At 51.9% G+C, this 19,051-nt stretch overlaps 1 protein-coding gene across 1 annotated transcript in view; it reads right to left on the bottom strand.

Moving 5' to 3' along the window:
* Positions 1–10,522: 10,522 nt before the first annotated feature.
* TMED1 (transmembrane p24 trafficking protein 1) overlaps positions 10,523–19,051 on the bottom strand; it is a 49,462-nt gene continuing 40,933 nt past the window's right edge. The window contains exon 4 of the mRNA XM_069604267.1: positions 10,523–17,857. Within this exon, the coding sequence (XP_069460368.1) occupies positions 17,639–17,857 (219 nt within the window). The 3' untranslated portion in view covers positions 10,523–17,638. The remainder of the gene's footprint in view (positions 17,858–19,051) is intronic.

Genomic DNA, 19,051 nt, shown 5'->3' with positions numbered 1-19,051 from the left:
CCATGACCCAGCACACCCACCAATGTGGTCTCCCAGCATCTGGGCCTGGTGCCCATGACCCCACCAATGTGGTCTCCCGCCCTCTGGGCCTGGTGCCCATGACCCAGCACACCCCCATGACCCAGCACACCCACCAATGTGGTCTCCCAGCCCTCTGGGCCTGGTGCCCATGACCCAGCACACCCCCCAATGTGGTCTCCCAGCCCTCTGGGCCTGGTGCCCATGACCCAGCACACCCACCAATGTGGTCTCCCCGCCCTCTGGGCCTGGTGCCCATGACCCAGCACACCCACCAATGTGGTCTCCCCGCCCCCCGGGCCTGGTGCCCATGACCCAGCACACCCACCAATGTGGTCTCCCACCCTCTGGGCCTGGTGCCCATGACCCTGCACACCCACCAATGTGGTCTCCCCGCCCTCTGGGCCTGGAGACCCAGCACACCCACCAATGTGGTCTCCCCGCCCTCTGGCCTGGTGCCCATGACCCAGCACACCCCCCAATGTGGTCTCCCAGCCCTCTGGGCCTGGTGCCCATGACCCAGCACACCCACCAATATGGTCTCCTCGACCTCTGGGCCTGGTGCCCATCACCCAGCACACCCACCAATGTGGTCTCCCCGCCCTCTGGGCCTGGTGCCCATGACCCAGCACACCCACCAATGTGGTCTCCCCGCCCCCCGCCCTCTGGGCCTGGTGCCCATGACCCAGCACACCCACCAATGTGGTCTCCCACCCTCTGGGCCTGGTGCCCATGACCCTGCACACCCACCAATGTGGTCTCCCCGCCCTCTGGGCCTGGAGACCCAGCACACCCACCAATGTGGTCTCCCCGCCCTCTGGGCCTGGTGCCCATGACCCAGCACACCCCCCAATGTGGTCTCCCAGCCCTCTGGGCCTGGTGCCCATGACCCAGCACACCCACCAATGTGGTCTCCCCGCCCTCTGGGCCTGGTGCCCATGACCCAGCACACCCACCAATGTGGTCTCCCGCCCTCTGGGCCTGGTGCCCATGACCCAGCACACCCCCCAATGTGGTCTCCCCGCCCTCTGGGCCTGGTGCCCATGACCCAGCACACCCCCCAATGTGGTCTCCCCGTCCTCTGGGCCTGGTGCCCATGACCCAGCACACCCACCAATGTGGTCTCCCGCCCCCCTCTGGGCCTGGTGCCCATGACCCAGCACACCCACCAATGTGGTCTCCCCGCCCTCTGGGCCTGGTGCCCATGACCCAGCACACCCACCAATGTGGTCTCCCCGCCCTCTGGGCCTGGTGCCCATGACCCAGCACACCCCCATGACTCAGCACACCCCCCAATGTGGTCTCCCCGCCCTCTGGGCCTGGTGCCCATGACCCAGCACACCCCCCAATGTGGTCTCCCCGTCCTCTGGGCCTGGTGCCCATGACCCAGCACACCCACCAATGTGGTCTCCCCCCCCTCTGGGCCTGGTGCCCATGACCCAGCACACCCACCAATGTGGTCTCCCCGCCCTCTGGGCCTGGTGCCCATGACCCAGCACACCCACCAATGTGGTCTCCCCGCCCTCTGGGCCTGGTGCCCATGACCCAGTACACCCCCCAATGTGGTCTCCCAGCCCTCTGGGCCTGGTGCCCATGACCCAGCACACCCCCCAATGTGGTCTCCCAGCCCTCTGGGCCTGGTGCCCATGACCCAGCACACCCACCAATGTGGTCTCCCCGCCCTCTGGGCCTGGAGACCCAGCACACCCACCAATGTGGTCTCCCGCCCTCTGGGCCTGGTGCCCATGACCCAGCACACCCACCAATGTGGTCTCCCCGCCCTCTGGGCCTGGAGACCCAGCACACCCATCAAATGTGGTCTCCCCGCCCTCTGGGCCTGGTGCCCATGACCCAGCACACCCACCAATGTGGTCTCCCCGCCCTCTGGGCCTGGTGCCCATGACCCAGCACACCCACCAATGTGGTCTCCCAGCCCTCTGGGCCTGGTGCCCATGACCCAGCACACCCACCAATGTGGTCTCCCCACCCTCTGGGCCTGGAGACCCGGCACACCCACCAATGTGGTCTCCCCGCCCTCTGGGCCTGGTGCCCATGACCCAGCACACCCACCAATGTGGTCTCCCAGCCCTCTGGGCCTGGTGCCCATGACCCAGCACACCCACCAATGTGGTCTCCCAGCCCTCTGGGCCTGGTGCCCATGACCCCGCACACCCACCAATGTGGTCTCCCCGCCCTCTGGGCCTGGTGCCCATGGCCCAGCACACCCACCAATGTGGTCTCCCAGCCCTCTGGGACTGGTGCCCATGACCCAGCACACCCACCAATGTGGTCTCCCAGCCCTCTGGGCCTGGTGCCCATGACCCAGCACACCCACCAACGTGGTCTCCCCGCCCTCTGGGCCTGGTGCCCATGACCCAGCACACCCACCAACGTGGTCTCCCCGCCCTCTGGGCCTGGTGCCCATGACCCAGCACACCCACCAATGTGGTCTCTCTGGCCCTGGTGCCCCAGAGCCCACGACCCAGCACACCCACCAATGTGGTCTCCCAGCCCTCTGGGCCTGGTGCTCATGACCCAGCACACCCACCAATGTGGTCTCCCAGCCCTCTGGGCCTGGTGCCCATGACCCAGCACACCCACCAATGTGGTCTCCCCGCCCTCTGGGCCTGGTGCCCATGACCCAGCACACCCACCAATGTGGTCTCCCCGCCCTCTGGGCCTGGAGACCCAGCACACCCACCAATGTGGTCTCCCGCCCTCTGGGCCTGGTGCCCATGACCCAGCACACCCACCAATGTGGTCTCCCCGCCCTCTGGGCCTGGAGACCCAGCACACCCACCAATGTGGTCTCCCAGCCCTCTGGGCCTGGTGCCCATGACCCAGCACACCCACCAATGTGGTCTCCCAGCCCTCTGGGCCTGGTGCCCATGACCCAGCACACCCACCAATGTGGTCTCCCCGCCCTCTGGGCCTGGAGACCCAGCACACCCACCAATGTGGCCTCCCAGCCCTCTGAGCCTGGTGCCCATGACCCAGCACACCCACCAATCTGGTCTCCCCGCCCTCTGGGCCTGGTGCCCATGACCCAGCACACCCACCAATGTGGTCTCCCAGCCCTCTGGGCCTGGTGCCCATGACCCAGCACACACACCAATGTGGTCTCCCCACCCTCTGGGCCTGGAGACCCAGCACACCCACCAATGTGGTCTCCCGCCCTCTGGGCCTGGTGCCCATGACCCAGCACACCCACCAATGTGGTCTCCCGCCCTCTGGGCCTGGTGCCCATGACCCAGCACACCCACCAATGTGGTCTCCCAGCCCTCTGGGCCTGGTGCCCATGACCCCACCAATGTGGTCTCCCGCCCTCTGGGCCTGGTGCCCATGACCCAGCACACCCCCATGACCCAGCACACCCCCCAATGCCCCCAATGTGGTCTCCCAGCCCTCTGGGCCTGGTGCCCATGACCCAGCACACCCCCCAATGTGGTCTCCCAGCCCTCTGGGCCTGGTGCCCATGACCCAGCACACCCACCAATGTGGTCTCCCCGCCCTCTGGGCCTGGTGCCCATGACCCAGCACACCCACCAATGTGGTCTCCCAGCCCTCTGGGCCTGGTGCCCATGACCCAGCACACCCACCAATGTGGCCTGGAGACCCAGCACACCCACCAATGTGGTCTCCCCGCCCTCTGGGCCTGGTGCCCATGACCCAGCACACCCACCAATATGGTCTCCCCGCCCTCTGGGCCTGGTGCCCATGACCCAGCACACCCACCAATGTGGTCTCCCCGCCCTCTGGGCCTGGTGCCCATGACCCAGCACACCCACCAATGTGGTCTCCTGCCCTCTGGGCCTGGTGCATTGAAGGGCTCATGACCCAGCACACCCCCCAAACGCCCCAATGTGGTCTCCCAGCCCTTTGGGCCTGGTGCCCATGACCCAGCACACCCACCAATGTGGTCTCCTGCCCTCTGGGCCTGGTGCCCATGACCCAGCACACCCACCAATGTGGTCTCCCAGCCCTCTGGGCCTGGTCCTCATGACCCAGCACACCCACCAATGTGGTCTCCCCGTCCTCTGGGCCTGGTGCCCATGACCCTGCACACCCACCAATGTGGTCTCCCCGCACTCTGGGCCTGGAGACCCAGCACACCCACCAATGTGGTCTCCCCGCCCTCTGGGCCTGGTGCCCATGACCCAGCACACCCCCCAATGTGGTCTCCCAGCCCTCTGGGCCTGGTGCCCATGACCCAGCACACCCACCAATATGGTCTCCCCGCCCTCTGGGCCTGGTGCCCATGACCCAGCACACCCCCCAATGTGGTCTCCCAGCCCTCTGGGCCTGGTGCCCATGACCCAGCACACCCACCAATGTAGTCTCCCCGACCCTCTGAGCCTAATGCTTTTATTTTTTGACATCCGGGCTTGGCAAACATGACTAATTTGTTATCCCCGAATGGGACCATTGATGATGACCCTTCCTTGTTTCACCCCACCCCACCTCACCTCAGAATGCTATTTAAGCCCCATAAGGTCCACACACTTTATGTATTTTTTTGGTCCACCAGGCACATAATATGGTTTTAGGCAACACTTGGCATATGAAGACAGCACACATGGGGTTATACTGGCAATATGGTGACTGAGCCAGGAACATTAATGTTATGTTAGGTTTATATATACTGCACACTTGTTAGGCAAGATTGTATGCAGTACCCTATGGGAGACTACACCAGCCTTGTACTCTTGGCAATAGGAACCCAACCTTTGGTATAAGCATGTACTACACACGTTGGTAGAGTGACTGAGCAGCCAGGCTCATCTCTTCCTAGAGCTTGGTTCCGGCTTAAAAACAATGCATTCGATTCTGGTGCTCCTGTCCCCTGGCACTCGGTTCCTGCAGCAGCAATGGAAGTACAGCCAGCAGAGAGAGGGGTTTCAGTAGAGTTCATTTTGAGGTCGATTGGTCCCACCAACCCAAGAGAAGTCATCCTTTCTGAGCTTCTCTAGTCGATGTCGAAATAGGAGCTTCAGCACTGCAGCAGGGCGTCAGCGGGCAAAACAACGGTCCAGGAGCTGCAGCAAGCTTCTCTTCCAGTTTATTTCTTCGGTTCCTTCGCCCAGTGGTCATCTCTGCCTTCCTTGCAAAAGACCTCACCTTTTATGCAAGTCTCTCCCATTCATTCGCAGCCTGTCACTGACACAGCAGGGTGGCTGTCCTCCAAGGACAGCCAGCCGCCCAATCACCTTTGGTGCATTCCTGTAACTAAGGAGACTAAGCACAAGGAGTTTCAGGCACCTCCCTCGCTTCAAGCCCTGCCAAATCCGCTGGAGCCAGAGGTGGGCTTCACCAGTGAATTCTGAAATGGCAAAAATAAAGACCAGTTCCATTTTGACAAAATGGGCACCCATGGGTGCTATACTGCAGCTGCAAACGCAGCCCGCAGTAAAAACACAATATGGTAGGAAAAAGTAAACCACTGCCACCAGCCATTAATTGTACAATAGGTAACATAAAAATATTACACGAGAAGTTAGACTACTCTTGAAACAGTCATTTATCCAAGAGAAGGTATTTAAACCTTAGCAGAAATCCAAAGGAGTTCTCTGTGACACTGCACTGAGGGTGCTGTGTGTCACAATGCAACAAGGTGATGCCTATGGAGTTCGTCAGGCTCCAAAACCAAAAATAAAACAGTGTTCAAATCAAATAAAAATGCACGAGAGAGTGGGGAAAAGGCCTCACACTCTCCAGGATAAAAATGAAAAGTCCTAAAGTCCAGCAAAAGTGCTGGGGGTCTCAAAGGTAGAAGGGAATTAGCACATTTCTGAGAATTCTCCCTAACATCAGTGAATGCATGCACATGTTGTTTTAGGCAATACTGGATATGAATGAAGAACACATGGGGTTATACTTCAGCAATATGGTGACAGAGCCAGGACCATGAACGTTAGGTTAGATGTATATACACTGCACACATATGCTGTTTTAGGCAACACTGGATATGAATGCAGGAGTTCTACTTTCGCAGTATGGGGACTGAACCAGGAAAAAGGAATGCATTAATCAAGCACTTGGCAAATAAAATCAGTACTTATGGGATGGTCTCTTTTCACCTGCGCTCAAGTACCAGGAACTCATAACCAAATGCAACCGTTATGGTAACCATGAATACAACTGGTGACCTTTGCACCTGCTGGTAGATTTCAAGCAGTCACCAGAATGCAAAGGCAGCAGTTCAGGGCGTTCGATAGTGAAAACGTTGCCACCCTCACCTCTGAAGTGAATGATGTGGCAGCAGCAGGAAAGGCCCTATACCCAGAGGCTTCTATACCCACTGCAAAGGTTTGCCATCTCCTGCCTAGAAAGAAGGACCGATTGTTAGGTAGGAATTAGTGTGTGGTGTGGGGCTACTCAAGACTGCTAACCCACCTTTTAATATAGGCCTGCACTACACACGTTGGTAGCGTGACTGAGCAGCCAGGCTTATCTCAAGAGGGATAATGTGAGCTGTGGAGCTGTACAGATGAAATCAGTAAATGCAAGTATCCAATTCAACACTTAAAGTTTATAATACATGCTTTATTTATGCACAAAGATATTGAAAGCATTCTTTAAAAAGCAGTAATTAGCTGTAACATTAATCCCAAGGTAGGATTCAATTCAAACAGTGAAAAATAAAGCAGGTGAGTAAGTTATTCATACGTTACACATGTTCCAGCACCCAGAGTGGAGGTCAGTATAGCATTTACACAGTAGCACCTTTGCAGTATCGAGTTATTTAAGGAGGGCACGGCTGGGGTTAGATCAGAACAGGCGGATAAGTTTTAAGAACAGTTTGATTCTCCCCAAGGGATGCAGGCAGTCTACTATCCCAGCATTAAAGTGTTCAACATTTAAAATATGTAAGGGAACAAGCACTGCCAAAGCCAATAGGTACAGAAGGAGGCCTTTAGGGAGCCAGGATAGCCAAAGTCAATGGACCAAGTCAAATTTCTTATGCTCTTCTTAGAAACATTTTCTTAAATAGTCAGTGTTCAAAGTGAAGAGGAGTCACCTTTAGAAAGCACAGACTGTAAGGCCAATGCAGGTAAGTTGAGGTCAACTTAGTGTAGGGTTAAATTGCACTCCCAAGGTAGGAAGCACCCCAAATGGCAAAAGGATAAAATACCACAAGCCTCACAGTACCTTGGAGAATGAAGAAAGTGTTCCAGATGGTTGCATTCACAATGCAATGCAGTAGACCCTCGTTCCTGGTCCTTGGTGACGTAACGGAGGACGTCTGGCAGGCTCCTGAGGCAGAACTCGAGAGGGACTAAGCAGCAATGGATTTCCGTTGATTCAGCGGCTCCTTGTGGTTTTGGTGCCTTTTTCTCAGCACCAATGAAGAACGAAAAGCTCTGGTTAGGATTTCCTTGATCCCTCGGTCCTGGACTCTGGTGAGGGGGCACATGAGTTGGATTTCTGTCTTCTGTGGGTTCTCTGGATGCTCACGAAGATCTGGCTGGATTCAGACTTCAGAAGCCAATGCACGCCCAAGTGGTCGAGGTACCCCAGGTATTGGGCTTCTGCAGCCTTGGAAAGCCGCAGCAAGTCAGGCGTTGCACCAAAATAGTTTGTCTCAAGGCTAGTTGGTCTCACCAGCCTAAGGGAGGGGGCAGTTGTCGAAAACAGGATCAGTACAGCTGCGGGGCTTCATCGGGCACTTCGCGGTCCAGGAGGGTGCTGCTGACGTCAGCTCTCGTCTTCTGCTTTGGATTCTGTCCCCCGGTTGTCGACTCTGCTCTTAGTCCCAAAAACCTCACTTTGTATGCAAGTTCCCATTCATTCACAGCCCTAGGCTGTCAATCACACAGCAGGCTGGCTGTCCTTTGAGGACAGCCAGCCAGCCAATAGTAACTGGTTTCACTCAGGCACACCTAGAAACCAAGGACAGGGACATTTTGGGCGCCTCCCTCACTTCCTGCCTTTCCAGACATCCAGGAACCTCTGTGGGCTTCTGGGCCGATGCTACACAGGGACTCAAAAAACAAAGTAAAAGCCTACAAGAAACTAACTAAACAAGAAATGGTGGAAAAAGACGACGGGGCAATTTTGAGAAAATAGTCGTCCTTGTGTGCAGCACTGCAGGTGAGGATTCAGCCTGCACATCCATGTCAATAGGTAGTAGACATGAAACCACTGCCACCAGCCATTCAAATGTTACATGAGGGATGGGTTCAAGGAATTACTCGGTAACCCCCCAGCACTCCACATGGGTGTTGTGTGCTGGACCCATAAAGTAAAGTTAAGTAGGGGGGGGGGGGGGGGGGGGCGGTCATCTTACTTTTTCTTGGGAACTGTAGTTCACCCAAGAAAATGTAGTTAAACATTGAGCGAAGTCCAAGGGACATCTTAATGGCACTGCACAAAGGGTGCTGTCACAATGCAGAAGCAGATGTCCATGGAGTACCAGACTCCATAAAACAGGAAGGAACATAGAAAATCAGTCAGGTACCACTCACTCAGGAGTCAAAATTAAAAAGCCCTGAATCCACCAAAACAGCTGGGGGTCTCCAAGGTTAAAAGGGAACTGGCACAGAAATGAACATTCTCCCTGACACTACACTAAAGCTCGTGATATTTTAAGTAGCATAAGGGTTTCGCTTGCCCTTACATAGTACAGTTCTGCATGAATTAGAGCACCCCCTTTCTGGGAACCACATCCTACCGTACCACACAGGCTTCCCGTATCTTATTGAACAAGACTTTGGGAGTACACCTGCAAGAGAGCCAACATGGAGAGGTTTATCGCAGGAAAACCTGCGCCTACCCAGAGACGATGGCTCCTGTTGTGGACAAAGGCACAATAAATCAGCGTGCCAACGTTGCATGGAACGTACCTGCCAGCAGTCATACCAGCAGCGGGAAAAGTAAAGGCCAGTACATCCAACTGGAAGGACTACAAAACGTATAAATTGGCTAGAGGTAGGGGGGAAAACTGGCACAATATGCCAGTCTGAAAAGTAATGGGTATACCCTTACCAAGAAGTTCTTGTGATAGGGAGGTTTGGTAAGGCAGCTGTGCAAAGTGGCACTCCATTGTAGCGGCATTACCCGTAGGCCACCTGAAGCAGATGAAGGACTAGACTTGTGCAGCGGAAGGTTTGCCCAACCACACTTGCTTTCGGTCGCCAGGGCCCTCCTGATGCTATGGTGCCGTGCTGCAGGGGTCCCTGAGCTGCAAGCGTGGCTTAAAAGATCAGAGGAGTAGCCGCCTCATGACATGAAAGACAACCCTAAGTATTATTATTATTATTATGATGGTGTTCATGGAGCGCGGACCTGGCTCCCAGAAGCAACGGAGCGCTTTACAGAGGCAACAACAGAACAGATCTACAGCGGGCGTATGGGGGGGTAGCATAGAGCAAGGCACAGATGAAAGAGCTTCAACATGCGGCATAGCATTCTAGCTCATGCCAGAGAGAGAGCAGGGCTCAGAGGGGACCTGCCAAGGGAAGAAAGGGGCAACCAAACAAGAGAGTGGTCTGCAGTGCCGAAAGCTGCAGACAAACCCACCAAATGAAGAGCAGGGAGTGTACTGCTTTCTTTTTCTTTCTTTCAATTATCGGAGGCGTGGGCGGACCCACGCAGGCGCTTCCCCATCCTAAAGGATGATGTGCACCAGACCCACCAATCATTACTTAGCTTACATAAACTCACAACTCCTCCCACCGCCCGTCTACCTCACAAAATCCAACATCACACTGCTCCTCCTCCTGCCTCTCACCCCGTCACCTCGACGAGTGGAGGGGTATATAGGCGAGAGAGCCACACGGAAGCGAGGACGCGGAGGCAGGGGGTCGTGAGCAGGTGACAAATCAATGTACTCTGTTTAAGCCACAAGGTCCAAAAGGGCGGGCAGAGAATGCACCAGAGCGAAAGGTCGGTAGTCCTGGGGCAGTGATGGGCCCGTGGACTTGTATTTGGTTTTAAAAATTGGAAGAACGTAATTTTAATCATAAAAGGCTGAACACCACTGCTCTTTCTGCAACTCTACCACCACCCGAGCCAGCTATGCAACAGGAGAGCGTAAATTCAGGGCGTGCAAATACTTTAAACCAAGAACACCACAAATGCATTATAAAAATGAGCATGGTCATAGTCAATAGATGTGGCTTTTGTGTAGGCCCTCTCCAGCCACCTGCTGTAGGACAGGGGCAGTGCCCCCACTGATCTCGTGGCTCTAAGTGTAGGTCATCTTTTACATATTAACCTGGGACACAGTAAGGGCTCTTGTGCTGCGCTCGGCGGGAAATGGGCATCTGTGCTCTCCCTTACCCCATGGAAAAGGCTGTGAGGGTTTGGCACGGCGCAGAGGTATCAAGGGGGCTGAGTCAGCCCGCAGTTACCGAATGTAGGATTTGCTTTGGTCCCACTGACCGTCAGTGTGGCATATTCAAAAGGGTCAGAACCATCAGCATAGCTCAAATGAGCAGAAGCCAGAACCAAACACTTTAAACAGATTTGCACAGCAACATTAAGACAACGCAGAAAAGAAAAGTTGTCTAAATCTTGACTTTATTGTTCACACTACTGCATAGAAGTGTCTAAATCTTGACTTTATTGTTCACACTACTGCATAGAAGTGTCTAAATCTTGACTTTATTGTTCACACTACTGCATAGAAGTGTCTAAATCTTGACTTTATTGTTCACACTACTGCATAGAAGTATCGCCCAATTTCCTGTGGTTCCCAAAAATATTCAAGTTTATAAAAATAGATTCTGATTTTGTACCAAAAGGCCGTAAAATATCACAGAACCAGGAGAGAAAAACTAAATTCGCCCCCCATTGAAAATAAAAATGTGTTTAAAAGCAGCTCTTAAAAAACAGTGTCACCGGCAAAGAATCGTGTCTGCGCAATTAAACCGCTCAGGACTGGGATAATAGTTGGCACAGGAGGGTGCAAATATGAGCACCCAGAAGTTTAAAACAGACAAAAATAAAATGTATGCATACAAGACAGCACTATCGATTCCATTTGGGAGATACTAGTCCAGTCCGAGTTTTTGGGACTTTTTAGTGCTGCATTTCTCCTTTATAAACCCAGGAATAGAAGTCCCAGAATGCAAAGTAAAAACCAGAACCAGGACAGATTGAATAATGTTGGCATGTGTAGGACTACGTGCGAGGCACACGTTTTGCCACCCACTCAAGCATCCTGAGAAAGCAACCGTGAGCGCACGCAAAGAGACTGCACTGCTCACATCTGGGGCAGCACGGCCACAACTGCATCTTGGCTTTTGTTCCGAAGCTTAACTGAACACAGCTAAGAGGCCACACACGGTTCTCATTCCCGACATTAGACTAGAGATCATTTCTACCAAATAAGGTTTACAAATTAAATAAAAAATATTTTTTTTTAACTTTTTTTTTTAAAAAGTACTGCATGCACTGCAGAGTGCGCAAGTAAAATGGAGTTGCCAGAAACCCAACCCATTTCATGCTGGCCCTTTAAAAGGCGGTTTTCCTAATTATTTAGTTGCCGTATTGCACAGGTGATGGGCCAGTGTGGCAACTATAACTAAAGGCGAGTGCCCAGTCCTGAAATTCAACTACAGCCCAAATACGTCCAGCTGCAAAGGCCTGAAGGGCCACCTTGTGGCCAACATTATTTGATCGAAATACACAAATGTTCTTGCTCTTGTAGAAAACAACCGTTAGCTGAATGAAGGGGGCATTGCTTCACAATACGAAATACCCCCCATCGTCGAGTGGTAGCCTTAACCATTATCTGTTCAAAGCCCGGTCGCAATTACTACCCACACCAAACACTTCCTCAAATTGGCTTCTGTGGGGGAGTTGAAGGCAGCCATTTTAGAATGATCTAGAAAGGAGCAGGACTAGATGGAGGGCTGGAACGTGGACATGTTTCAGCTGGGGCTATGTCCTGTCAAAGTATTCAGTTCTACATTTTGAGGGTTAATTTGCATATCGACATATCCTCAACAGCAATTCTCTAAGATGCCACTAACGATCAAGTCAATATTCTGAAAGGAAATGATGGCGGACACACATCTTTGAAACGCCCAGATCCTCTGTACCAGGTGGAGACCCTGCATCTATGTGACACATACAGGAAGAACTGATGGGACAGTTTGCCGCAGTCAAGGGCCCGAATCAGTGTTGCCCGTCGACCAGAGGGCAATGTAGCCCGCGCTTGCTTTAATGCACAAGTTACGACTGCATGGAGATTCACAGAGAAACCTGTGCAAACTGAACAACTTGCGCCGCTGCAACCTGACCGCAAGAGCATCCAATTTCACAAGGAAGAAACACATCTCTGCTGCAAGTCCCCGGCAGGGAATGTGCACGGAGTACACTGCAAAATGATACATACACAAATTCAGGTAACCAGTGTCAAACCGTGGGGGAAGTGGGACAGTGCCAAAACTTTTCCTACTTTAAAATAAAAAAAAAAAAGAAAAACACTGGAAACTGCACATTTGCAGGAGCCCAGAACACGCGCATGGTAGATGGCTTGGTAGAATTTAGTGAGTGGCGGCACTCAGGAGCAGTGACCCTCGTTTACAGCGGCCTCTCCTCCAACACGCACATTTGGGCTAGGTAGTATTCACCCCCCCTTATCCCACCCATTCGTGACTGCCCAGTTTGTGGGCCCTTTCAGTCGTTGGCATAGACACAAGCTGTGCTTTTTAGCAAGGGCAAATGTCTTTACACTGGCAAAAAAAGACTTGTGGTTTGGCCTCTTGTATTTGTATCGACGGTAGAAAATTAAAAAGCACGTGAACTTTGGGAAATGCTACGACAGAGCAAATGTGCAATTTGGGCCCTCTTTGGAGTCACTACTCCCTGAGTATTTCCTCTCACACTGTTCAACAGGTTTCTACATAAGGCATGGCGCAAAGTAAACAAGGAAGCGAGCCAGTGATCTTTTGCCTGTTCTCCAGATTTGCAGAAGTCCGATTTTGGATTTGCCTATCATGTTGCTTTTCAAGCATGCAATGCTCTGAGAGGAAGGGTGTCATTTTCCAGTAGAAGGGTTTATGAAACAATCTCAGCATCTCATGGCAGACTAGACTAGTCACCAGCGGCAGGCTTTAGCCGCAACTAGAGGAAGCACAACCTGCACAGCACAATCAAACACGAACCAGAAGACGCACAACCTGCACAGCACAAAGACAGCAAGATCAGTTGTAAATTCTGAAGCGCAAAAGGCATGCTGTGGTGATTTGATTTTGAAACATTTGTACAGTGCACTTGACTAAATACATCGTATCTAGGCACAGAATTAAAACAGACAACATGAAAAGAGAAACCAAACACCTAGTCCAAATCGGGTGGCCAATCCCCAATTAGTATGTACTACCCGTTCAGCTTGCTTAAAAAAGTGGGTTTTTAAAAGAATTCAAGGGCCCGAATGGCTAAAGGGAGCCGGGTCCACAGGTTTTGCCCATGAACTCCAAATCTGCTGCCCCCTGCACACACAGTACGAGAGGGGAATTTGCAGTAGCAGTTGGTCACTTGAACACATCTGCTGAGCTGGATGATACCAGCGGATGCTAGATGGATATGGTGGGGCCAGATTAAAAACTAGAAAAGATTTTGAAATCGATTTGATCCTTTACAGTGAGCCAATGTAAGGACGGCCGTAGGCTTGAAGTGAGGGAGGACGTCCTCACTCTAAAGATCAGCCTCACCACAGCATTTTGTGCTTTTTGCAGGCACTGAACTTGTGTGAGTCAGATGCCGGTCAGCAACCCATTGAAGTAATCAAGGTGGGAATCCATCAGGGCTCCCACCACCACAGAATGATCCTCAGCCGGAATGAACAGAAGGGCCCATTGCAGGAGACGCAAGGTGCCGAATACGGACTGCACCCTGGCACTCACCTGGGCTGCACACTGAAGATTTTCCTGCTAAGTGCAGCCTAAGTTTATTTATTTATTTTTTAAAGGGCCAATCAGTAGGTCCAAGTCCAAGAAGCATGGTTGACCTGTGTGCCTAGTTTGATCAAAAAGATGCGTCATCCCAGGTGTGTCCATCAGGGGATGCAAATATAGATTGAACAGAAGGGGGGAGAGATGAACCCTGAGGGACTCCACACTCCTGTTGCTGCCTCTGAGAGAATGGAAGCAAACCATTTCATGGCTTGGTCTTAGATGTTCCAGTCTACCTGAGGTGTCCAAGTAGGATACGGTGAAACACTGCATCGAAAGCTGCAGAGAGATCCAGCATGACCAAGAGAGATCATTCTCCTTGATCTGCCACCTCAAGGAGGTCCTCTCACACCGCCATCAATGTGGTCTCTGTCCCAAACCCTCATCAGAAATCAGATTGGTGAGGGTCCAATATAGGTTCGCGCTCTAAATATTCCTGTAGTTAGGATGTAACAAAATCATCTCCAGCATTTTACTCAGCCACAGTAGGTTGGCCACCGGTCAGTAATTCTGCTAATTCCCAGGGTCTATATGTGACTTGTTTTAAAAGGGGCGCAGCCATGGCCTTTTTTTTATTAGCCCCAAAGGCACAGACCCGGCTGACAAAGATTTATTTACAAACTGTCATGAAAGGAGAGCGCTCTGGCGCCAGCAGTGTTGCCACACTTGCCGGAATAGTTAAAAAAGGGAGTCATTGGTGAGTTTCAGATTTCCCAGTAGTCCCAATACCATAGCTTCCGTGACTGGTGAGAAGGAAACAGCCCCCTCCCCCCCCGCGCCCCGGTGAGGAAAGTCAGAATTCCTTTACTTCAAGAGTCATAAGAAAGGATTACACATCAGAGTGATGGGGACAGCAGAGTAGAATGTTTTCCTGGATCACCTCAATGTCCACACGTAAACCCCCTGGCGCGGTCATTCACAGCCATACGCAAGGAACACCTTGAAGAACTAGGCCACAATCACTGGCCTTCCCAAAACCACCAGACTACCATGATCCCTGAACACCCCCCAGCAATGCCACACCTCGCACAGTGGTTCATATCGTAAAAATGCCCATTACATAACTACGACTACCACGTGTGTGCCACGCGCCTCTGTGGCCATCCAACCAGGCAACTGAGATTACGAATTGACCCACAATCTGGCAATATGCTTGCACCCAAAAGGCCAGAGAGGTTCTCTGACAACACCTAAGGAAAGACACTGGCAGCTGTGCGAGGATAGTATTGTCAGTAGAACAGAAGTCTTTGAGGTCTGTGTGTCAGGAGCTTGTTCCTTCCTATATTTGATAGTTTATAAATCCCAGCCCTTTGAAGACAATAGGCTGCAGCGCATCACACACTGCGCTTTGCCATCCCTAGGACAAGCACACAGGGAGGCCGCAGGCAAAGTGGAACCTAGATATTTTGCTCACAATGTAATGCATTTTTGTGAACTGTGTCAACAGAGCTTTGTTAAACAGAATGAGAAATATTTTTTATGCAAATTTTTAGATTTTAAAAAAACTACAGATGATATATTTTTGTTTGAAACTTTTTGTTTGCAGTAAAGGGCACCTGACTCCTAATGCCATAGCAAAGGCATAGGAGGCGGGAAGAGAAATGACATGTCCCGGTCCCAGCTGATGCGCCCCAGTGAGGCCAGCTGCCATTGGTCTCTGAAACTGGTCATGCTGGCATGAACGCCATTTGAAATGGGTGACATGCAAAAAAAAAAAAAGGAACAGTTCCTTTTAACCCCTTAAGTGCTAAGGGTGAGTAAGTCCATCCCGAATTCCCATAAGAAATCATTGTAGGCTCTGCCCACTCCCAGAGCGAAGCAGCGACAAGGAAATAGTATATTACACAAATCGGAACGCTGCTGAGTATGGGGCGTACACACCTAAGACAGCCAGCTACCACCACCAAAATACCCAGCACCAGGGCTCTAGATAAGCACAGATGTGATGCACCCCTAAATCTGGCCACTACCGCCCCCCGCCATAGTCAAACAATGCAGAGTAACAGGCACGGGTTAGTCTGTGCCCCGTCTCCAGCCCCACCGCTATGCCCTATTGAGATCGGTGGTTGTCCACTAATCTTTGGGGGCCTTCTACGTAAAACCACCCATCTAGTAACATCAGTACTGGGCAACAGAGCAAATCTAGATTACAATAAAAGAAGAGCCACCTACAGTTAAACTTACATGTACCCTCCCAAACTGAATCACATTTTAAAATTCCCATGAAAGGTATTATATGCTCAAGTTCGAAAAATAGGGAGTAAATGACTTGCACTTCAAGACTTCAACTAGGGCACTTGCTACTTGGGTCTGTGGCACCAGAACCTTGACCTCCTCATTAAGCAGAGCCCAGAACACAATCTACCATAGTTACCAATACCCCAAGGCCCGCCTCCCCTCGGGCGAGGCAATACTGCACACGGACAACGAGACACTCCAGCTGTTTTGATCAGGTGTCCCTCTTCCTCCTGAACTGCCCGGGCAGCACTATGGAGGTTCTCTGGGAAGGGCACCGTTGAAAAAAGCTTCGTTCTTGCCACTGAAGAAATGCTACTATGCTGCAACTGAAATGGGCATATCCCCTCCACGTCTCACCCGAGCAACCCCCAAAAAAGCCCCAACTGGTGCGGTGTCATCCACCAGACATAGCCAGAAATGATTGAGCGGAGTAGGATGAGTGAATGTGTTCTAAAGTAGTGGCAACCGCTCAGACATCGCTTTCCACCTACATCCTGGAAGCAGCGAGAGCTTTGGCCTTTCTGATACTACAGCGCAGTCAAATGTTTAGAGGCAAGCAATGCTGTCTCAGGACTGCTTCTTTGATAGCGCAATCAGGGGGATTTCTGATGGGCGTCAATCACAATTTCCGGAAAATACTAGATTCTCAGAGAAAAGGCACTTAAAACTAGCGATTGTGGTTATTCTAGGTCCTAAGCCGAAGCCAGGCAAGAATCCATCCACCCTCCCAAAAGGATCTTAGAAAAGGTTCCAAGAATAAAGCCAGAATCCGGCACAAATCAATAGGCCAAACACTCTGTGATTGGCGAGGTACCCAAGATAAGACTAGAAGCCCTCTGGGAACCACAGGCGTGCACTCAGGAAAACCGATACAGGCATTGCAGGTGAAGAAACTCCAGCCTCACAGGAAGTCTTCCCATTACCCACCAGTTCATCCTCCAGTTGCCCCATGGATGACAGGCCACCGAATATTGTAGGACGTTGAAATGGAGATTTAAATAATGACATGATATGGACAAAGGGGTGACCGAAAAACAAAGGGAGAAACTGGTTTTCCTCTCGTGCCCAGTTTAAGAATCCTGTAAACAGTGTTAAGATTGGCTCTTCGCATGTGTGGGATTTTTGTAATACCTGAATGACCAAAGCACTCCTTGTGTATGGAAGACTTTTTCTAACCTCCAGAATCGTAGATACATTTCACAGAGATTAGGACCTCCACGGAGAAGAAACACGTTAAAACCATACGCTACTGGTGCGACACTTGCACAGTCGCCGGGTTCCATCAAGACACCTCATCCGCCAGGAACAGCAAGAGCTATGAAAGTCCGACATGGAAGAGTCCAAGTCCAGCGCCATGTGTGTCTTTGCTTGCATAGGTGATGTGTACCACCACCAGGAGATCCTCCCCTTTAGTCCCAGACCCAAACTCGCTGTCTTCTCAACCCTCCCCCTTACGCATCCCTGCCTCGGCTCCAACACTACGTCCGGATTTTCCTCTTGTCGTTGAAAAGACTCTTGAGCATGTAAACCTGCACGATGGCCACCACCACTAGCACTGCCAGATTGACGGCCGACCAGAAGTTGACACGATCCAGGTTGCTGTCCTGCAGGTTGCGGTCGCGGGCTTCGAAGGCCCGTAGCACGGTCTGCATCTGCATGCTCTTCTCCAGGCGGCTCTTCATGGCTTCGATGGCGTCCTGAGAAGGAAAGAGACAACAGACATGAAGTCAACTGTGAGCTACAGTCGGATCAGAAGGTGGGAAAAGTAGCCCACCAGAGAGGGGTCTTATTCACCTGGTGGTTAATGTTGCCCAGTGTTATCAATAAGAAAGCTTGAGCTTACCCCTGGATGTTCCCACACTTTAGCCACTGTTTAGTAATGGAGAAAGGTGTGAAAGTGGTATGCAGGCCCGAGTGCTGGCGACTGGACGAGGGCTCTGCGTGGTGTGTGCCCTCTACATGGCGCGATAGGGATGCAGGATTGTAAATGACAATGTTGGGAGTGTGAGCAGGCCAATCCTGATTGCTAACAGGGGTGTTCAATGGTCTCCAATCCTAGGCCATTCTTTATTTTATAGCATAAACTTGTAGGCCTCACCCCCCTATCCCCCAGATTGGAAGGTGACCAGAAGCTCTCCCCATGGTATTCACCCCATAGCATGGTTCTTCCTCAATAGCTGGTACTGCAGAGAGATGGGCAAACAACTTGTTAGGGTGTCGGACCGGCTAAGCAGCCCTTGGAATAAGTGATTGACGGAACACTTGAGCATAAACAAAAGGCTCAGTAGTAGGTGTGTTTTTTTAAGTTACAGGGTATTAGAAAGCACTCCTGCCATTTACAGGGTCTTGCTGAAGACAATCAAATATTGTCAACACTGGGCAGTGCCAGGTGCGTCACGGTGTGAATGTAAGTAAGAGAGGTTGTCCTGGCTAGGGAGGAGGGGGGTAAGGAAGCATTATGTGGGATGAGGGGGCAGGAGGCTGGAAGGGGGGGGGGCAATCAAGGTTGGAGGGAAAACAGGTGGTGAGACTGGCACCTAATGGTCTTCCCCATCTCCTACCTGTTAGACTGTTCAAATGATGAATGCCCCTCTGTGTGGTTTCATTTTGGGGGGGTCAGGAGGGATTGCTATCCATTGGCTTGGGGTATGCATGTCAGGGTTCGGGGTAGATAAGGAGTGATGTGGCAGGGGGTAGATGCCCACAGTACCGCCACAACACAGCCCGTCCATGGTGTGTAGAGGTGATGTATGGCAGCCAGTGCGATTTCTCACCAAAACCTGGGAGTTATTGCTGATGCACAGGCCTGGCGAAATCCTTTCCTTGCCCAGTAGTGTGTGTGGTGGCTGTGCCATCGTGGCAAGGGGATCAGAAGGACTCAAGCTACATGT

This window comes from Ambystoma mexicanum, chromosome 3q (genome assembly GCF_040938575.1).
Source record: "Ambystoma mexicanum isolate Mex_15411 chromosome 3q, UKY_AmexF1_1, whole genome shotgun sequence".
Classification (NCBI taxonomy): domain Eukaryota; kingdom Metazoa; phylum Chordata; class Amphibia; order Caudata; family Ambystomatidae; genus Ambystoma; species Ambystoma mexicanum.
Note: the sequence above shows the minus strand (reverse complement) of the source record. Positions and strands in the feature narration are given on the sequence as shown.